Source organism: Lepidothrix coronata, unplaced genomic scaffold (assembly GCF_001604755.1).
Source record: "Lepidothrix coronata isolate B3197 unplaced genomic scaffold, Lepidothrix_coronata-1.0 Scaffold1, whole genome shotgun sequence".
In the NCBI taxonomy this organism is placed as follows: Eukaryota; Metazoa; Chordata; class Aves; order Passeriformes; family Pipridae; genus Lepidothrix; species Lepidothrix coronata.
The window spans coordinates 1,307,257-1,314,184 of NW_016690181.1; the positions used below are offsets into that span (position 1 = coordinate 1,307,257).

Genomic DNA, 6,928 nt, shown 5'->3' on the forward strand with positions numbered 1-6,928 from the left:
AAACATGTATTCCAAATACGTATTGTAAAAAAAGTGCTATATCTGCTGTGTAAGTTGGACTCCTGACTTAAAATGCATGTGAGTTTACATTTGTTGTGAATGTGCACATTCTGAATAAGGTAAACCTACTGGGGGAAATGACACCATTGGGTATTTTATTTTCCAGGAAAGAATGATTACACACTTCGAAAGGTCCAAAATGGAATGAAGGAGTAGCTTTTTGCTACTGGAAGTGGAGACGCCTCTTTTAAAGTTGCTTGGTGGAGCAAGTGCATCCTGCTGATTTGTTTGTTGATCTCAGCCTTGAAAGTTTGATGCTTTACTGTCGTGGAGGGTGTCTTGCTGTGGAAGAAGTTCACAAGGACATTATAAACCTTTCAGAAATTTTAATTTACAATGTTGCTGCGAGTTTGGATTTTTAAGCAATTTACATATGTACTATTCCAGCACCTTCTGTAACTTTTCAAATATTTAATCTGTGAAACTAAAATTCCTAATGTCTGTTTGAGGAGTTTATATTTCAGTGTTACAATTGACACCTAGAGGTGAACTGCCTGTACCTTTTTGGGGGGAGGGTGGGGACATCTAGAAGTAAGCACTGAAGAAACAACAGACCCATTTACTGGTAGATACAACTGCTGTTGTATGTCATGTGCCCAATATGCATGAGAGGGTTTTAGAGAGAAGCTCCTGTTGATGAAGAAAATTAAGATACCAGAATGAAAATATTTGGAAAAGTTACAATGATATGAGTTTTTAACAAAATCAAGTGCAATTTTATTCATAACACTGTGTATGAAAGATTTTCTATTTTAAATGCCATTGACCTATAGGTAACAGCTGTCTAGAGCTAACACTTGCTGTTGTGGCACATCTCATTGCCGGCAATGTGGTGGATGCCTGGAAAAATTATTTGCCCCTACCTTTCATGTGTTGCATGATTTAATTTAAAACAACACCACCAAACATCACCAAACCCATTCCTGCAGCGCTCCAAAAGTGCTTGACGACATGTTAAGCAGATATTCTCCCTTTACATGTAACATCTCCCACCAAGAAGTTGGCGCTCTTCTACGAGAACATGGCATTGCTTTCTAGAGGGTGCAAGCACTGCCTACCTTACTTGAAAGAGGCTTTATGGGAAGTCCACAGTGCTGGGATAGTTAAGTTCCCAGTGTCTGTTTAGAATTGCTTCCCATGTAAGTGATCTGATGATGAGCTTTCCTGTCCCAATTGGTCCTATGGCCAAGAGGTACTCTGAGATCACTGTGTTTCAGTCAAAGTTTCAGACTCCTATATAATTGCATTTTGTTTCTCCTTTTGAGATTAAAAAGAGCATTTGGTGTTCTGTTTTTATTTTTTGCTTGGCTGTAACAGCTACACTTGCAATAACTTCCTCATGGAAACCCACTGTAGACTGTATGCAAAAGGTCTAATTCAGGTTCATAACCTTTACACCTGATGATTACCAGGTATGCAGTAGCTGGACAGCTCAGGAGCAGATGTGGCTGCTGCTGGAATGGCATAGGGAGTAAGCTTTTCTGGTTCTTCACTCATAGCTATGACAGCAGAAATAAACATGTGCCTGTACTTCATTCATTCCACTGTAAAGTCTGGTAGCTTAGCTGTAGTTCATCTTTATCAGCAATTCAAGCTGAAACGTGGCACTTTACAGTAGAGTAGCTGAGGCACAAGGACATAGTGTCTTCTGCTAGGTGTGCTGTGGGGCAGTGAACTCTCAGCAGATGGGCAGAGAAAAAAAAGCTGTGGCTATAGCACCTCACTGCTTCTGCAGGAGTTGCTAGAGCTCTTCTTTAGGCTACAGGTAGAATCTCTTAATTAAAAAACACTTCTAATTTGCTATGCTTAATTGATATAGATGAAAGAAATGTTACCTCCATGTCCTTTTGAGGAGAGGAAATTTTGTGAAATAAAGCTACACAAAGCTTGCTATTTAATGGGGGGGGTGGGTTCTGTTTTGATTTTTTTTTTTTAAGTCCTATTGTTCTGGGTTGTTTGGGTTTTTTGAAACAAATAGGTAAAAATGTTCTCTACTGGAAGCACAACAGTTTGTATGTACTATTTAATAAAGGCTAGGCAAAGAGGAGAAAGGCTTATGTTGTGTCCTTCCACTTTCTTACTACCTCTTGTCTCACAGGAGGAAGTGTTAACATCTTCACAAAGCTCCCTGATTTTAGCTTTTTATTGCGCAGTATTTATAATGCAGTTATTCCCAACAGTTTTTTTTTTTTCTCGTTGAGCTTGACAATAGAGTGGAAGTCTGTCATTTGAAAAGCTAATAGAGGTAGAGCAAATAATAAATTTCTGAACAAAAGTAAAAGATCTAAACAGTTTTATTAATTGTATTCATAGTTTAATTGAATTAATAATTTAAAGACTAAAATAAATGTAGTAGCAGTGTGGTGCATGCAACCTATGACTACAGTGGTAGGTCTTAGGCAATCCTTGCTGCCTTCTGCCCTTCCATTCTTGTACTTACCTGAAGCAGTATTTGAAGTTGTCCTGAATTCCACAAGGGGCTTGTTGATCCCTTGGTTAGCATTTTTGGTTTTCCGCTTGTTTTAGCAGAGTTTCTGTATCATTGGAAGGTAGCATCTGCTTCCTAGCCTACAGCAAGTGTCTGCTGTGACTTTTTTGTAGTCCTGTGGAAAAATTGTGTGAGTGCCCAGCTCCCACAGTATAGTGTGGGCTGTGGCATGTGCACAGCTGCTCCTGCAATTATGATTCCAGGAGAGATGGCTAAAGGCAGTGGATGAGAAGCAAAGAGGGCATGTGCAAGGGAGTTGCAGCAATGTGGCCTCTCCTGCAGCAGCACGTTTGGTCAAGTATGTTGGTTCTACTGAGGGGATCTTTGCCTCTTCTGAAACCTGGTTTTGCTCCTAAAGATGTGTTGGTTCCATGACTTGGAAAAGCTCAGGAAAGCTTAATCAGCAACCTAGCTTGCTAAAATGCCTGACCAGAAATCCTGCAGGTTGTTACTTTAATTATGTAGACAGGGAAGACAATTCAAATTTATACCCATTCTTTTAAAAGGGTATTGGAATTTTAAAACAAACCATGCAAACTACTCTGAAAGACTTGGTGAGCTGGAGAGAGAAAAGATCTACTCCTAGGTCTGAGATCTACAAGTGTTTTTATTAATTAAAATGATGTGGAAAAGCTGAATTTTCTTTAGGAAATTTGGCTGCTGACTTTAAATATCTTCAACCACCTGTTCCTAATAATTTTCTGCTTACAGAAAAAATAAATGTCTGACAGGAGTTTTTTAAGAGTTCTTGTGCCTGATTAGTTCTGTATAGATTTGTGAGAAGTAGCTGTGATACTGCTGTTGCAATTGCAGCATGTGCACACCATACAGAAAACTGAAAACATACTGAAGCAGCTGATATTGTTGACCAGCTTTTCATTAGGGTGACAAAATGTTCCTGCTGAGAACTCTGAAGGAGGGACTGAGTAAGAGGTCACAGCATGGTAAAGAAATTACAGAATCACAGGCTTGATAGGCAGTGAGTCAGGATCATAAGACCTAGTGTAGGGAAGGGTATGTTTGTCTTATTCTGCACATATAGCAGTGTGTGTTTGTGGGCTTTGTTTATCCTCCTGTTCACTTTATATGGCATTTTATGTTGTATGCTAAAGTGTGGTACTTCTTAAAACCTGAAGAGGCCAATGCCTCACAAATAATTTGCTTCCTGGATTACAACTATTTGCATGTGAAGTCGTTATTACTCAGTGTTATTGAAACTTTTGTTTCCTTGCACTAAATCAGTACTCTATCCCTTTTCCTTTTGTAGGGATCCTAGGTCAAAGAGACCAGCTACATACCTGAGCCATAACTCCTTTGGCAATTTGCAGTTCTGGTATCTGAAAAAGGGATGTGACTTAGCACAGTTTTGTGCTTTAGCAGGGTTTCATTCCTGAGCAGGAATGAAGCTGGATGCAAGAACACCATGCTTGTTCTTCTCTTCCTGTGCTTTGATCTCCCAGCACAGAGCATCCTCAGTCCCTGTTTTTGGAAACGGTGGTTTCTGTTGGTGAAAATGCTTGCAGAACTTAGTGCCATGCGTTTTTTGAGTTTGGGTTAGTTAGATAAGTTTCTGTGTCAGTGATGGTGAATGTTGCACCTCTCCATGACTGAAGTAAATGCAACTATTTTGGAAGGGACAAGGTAACAAGTAAAGATTATCCCCTGGAATCTGAACTTCACCGGCCAAGTTCATAGGGTAAGTTCACTAAAGTAGAACTTATGACCTCCAAAAATAGACATTTACTTGCAAGATACGCCTTGCAATTCTCATCTGGTTGCCTTAGGTTATGAAGGCCCTTGTATAGTGTGTGACTTTCCTACCCGCTCTGGTTTAGGTAAGCCAAAGGAAACCAAACACCTCTCAGACTGACGCTGTGAGAAGACGAGGGTTTGCTACAGCCAGTCCCTTTTTTGGGCTATATGAAGCTGCACAAGGATTATGACGGGGTGAGGAGAGTCCCCTTGGGGACAGCATCCTGGCCATGCGGACATGCGTTTCCCGCTCGCGCCCGAGCTCCGGGGCAGACCGCTCCTGTTTGTCGGGCTGCCGGCGCGGGGACTGTTCTGAGGGACAGCTCCTGGCGTTCTGTCCCTGGCGGAGCGCTCCGGGCTGTGCCAAGACCCCCGCGGGGCGGCGGAGGGACGAGCACGGCGTTACCAGCGGGACGGGAGCAGCGCGGCGGGCGTGGCCTGCGGCGGAAGCGGCGGTGGGGCGGGCGGGGCCGGAAAAGGCGGGGAGCCTTCGGGCAGCGCGGGCGCTTCCGTCGGGGTCCTTCCCGTCGGGGCTTTCCCCCGTCCCGCCCGGCCCCGCCCCGCCGGTGCTCTGCCTGCGCCGGGTGCTGTGGCAGCCGGGGTCGCGGGAGTCGCCGCCATGCACGACGCCTTCGAGCATGTGCCGATCCTGGAGAAGCTGCCGCTGCAGATCGACTGCCTGGCGGCCTGGGGTGAGCCGGAGGGGCCGCGCCGCCGTCCGAGCCGCTCCGCTATCCCGTCCCGGTCAGCCGTGCGGGGGGTGCCGCGCCCTGCCCTGCAGCGGGCCGGGGGAGGCAGCGCCGCCCGGCCCTGGCCGGCTGCACCCTGTGCGGGCGGGGCCCTGCCGCCCCCCGGGCCGGCGGGAGCGAGTCCCGTGTCCCGGCTCCCGGCCGTGCCCGCAGCGGGACGTGCCCGCGGCGCGGGCCCCGCTATCCTGCCCGCCTGGCTGTGCAGGAGGCTGCCAGGATTCCCAGGGCTGTAACAGGGGACTAGCTAGTTTCTTGCTAAAATAGCATCCCCTGTATTCTGACTTAAGTTTATCTTGGAATGCTGGTGGTACGTTGAGGTCTTAGATTTAGAATCTGTTTGCATGTGTTAATGGTATATCACTGTAGGTTATATTTTTGGGCATACCTGACTGTCAAGGTTTTGGTCAGGTGACTGCACCAGCTGTCATAATGATAGGGCTTGATGAGGCTTATTGGAGCCTTGGGCAGTTACCATCAGATATACTACCATCACACAAAATCGATAATTAAAAGAACTCCAAACACGATGGAATTGTGACCCCCACTAATCTGTCTTAAGACCAAAATTATATCCTGAATTGTAGTGCCCCATTTATACATGGATTGTTTATGCTGGAGTTATGTATTGGAGAGGATGTGAAGATAGTTTATTCCTGCATTGCAGCTTTTATCTTTTATCTCTTTGAAAGCACTGATTTTGCTGAAGTAGAGAAAAAGCCTAAACCTACAGCCTTCTGGCAGTATAGTTGTGTAAAAAGAGGTGTAATTCTGTCTCTACAACTTTTGTACCAACTAGTGGAAGAAAGGTCTCGCAGGAAACAAGACTATTAAAATGCAAGTATATTTGGTAGTGAGACAGTACTAAATGTAGAAAGAAATATTAATGTGTGCTGCTTTCCTATATGATATTCAGCGAGGAAGAAATTCATTCTTATTTAATCAACCTATAAAGATTCTGTGCCTTTTGTATGGTGTAGATGCTGTAAAGAGGAAGAGTTTGAAAGCCTGCCATAGAGTTTGTAGAGTAAAAGGTTCTCTTTTATAAATCTTAAATGGCTCTTGGTTGTCCAATCAATCCAAATGTCACCTAAGCAAAGCTGCCACTATCCTTCCAAACATAGCTGACTCTTTCAGAGAGTTCTCATAAAAACCTGACTGTTAAAAAAAATCAACAGTCAAATCCAGGTAGAACTCCTTGTTTTTCTTTCTGACAGTACTTCCCACTATGCAGCACTGTTCCTCTCAGAGATAATAACATCTGAAGAATACTTTATTGCCTCTTTTGACTGCACAGAAGATGCAATGATTTGCTTATTTACCTTTGTATAAACAAGTGGAATGTGATGCCTAGTCTGTTTGTTCTGTTACTGCTTGATCTTTGGCTATCCTCTCCTGACAATGAAAGCTACTTCTGAGCACTTCCACTGGAGAGGTGATAGGAGACAAGTAGTCACTAGAGAATGTCCTCCTTGGCATTTGAAAAAAGTTCCCAAGTACTCTGATAAATGTAACATAGTCCCATGCTAGGCACTGTGAAGAAAATTAACTACTCTGGCCAAACCCAGCACAACTGGGAAGGGCAGTACTTTTTGAACTAATTAGACTCTCTTTCTCCTGTGTCTTTGTAGAGGAATGGCTCCTTGTTGGTACCAAACAAGGGCATCTTCTGCTTTACAGGATCAAGAAAGACATAGGTAAGTTTATTTTAAGAATGGCACAAAAAGTTGATTATGTTATTTTTATTTCCTGCACTTTAGGAGGCTGTAGTGATTTTAACACAAGTGTGTGTAATTGCTGATTTTTTCCTACATAGAGTTTAATGAATATTTGTGTATGATCTTTGGTGAAAGTGTTCATACCATTTTTCAGATGTGCAAGA

The 6,928-nt window shown here is 43.6% G+C and overlaps 2 protein-coding genes across 3 annotated transcripts in view; both read left to right on the top strand.

The window, feature by feature from the left end:
- Window positions 1-2,366, top strand: part of TMEM87A (transmembrane protein 87A) — a 30,499-nt gene extending 28,133 nt beyond the window's left edge. Inside the window, exon 20 of the mRNA XM_017810256.1 lies at window positions 167-2,366. Coding sequence (XP_017665745.1) covers window positions 167-208 — 42 coding nt within the window. The 3' untranslated portion in view covers window positions 209-2,366. The remainder of the gene's footprint in view (window positions 1-166) is intronic.
- Window positions 2,367-4,827: 2,461 nt separating this feature from the next.
- The window catches only part of VPS39 (VPS39, HOPS complex subunit), a 23,342-nt gene continuing 21,241 nt past the window's right edge, over window positions 4,828-6,928 (top strand). For both annotated transcript variants that reach the window (XM_017810234.1, XM_017810243.1), the window contains exons 1-2: window positions 4,828-4,992; window positions 6,678-6,743. In XM_017810234.1, coding sequence (XP_017665723.1) covers window positions 4,920-4,992; window positions 6,678-6,743 — 139 coding nt within the window. In that variant the 5' untranslated portion in view covers window positions 4,828-4,919. The remainder of the gene's footprint in view (window positions 4,993-6,677; window positions 6,744-6,928) is intronic.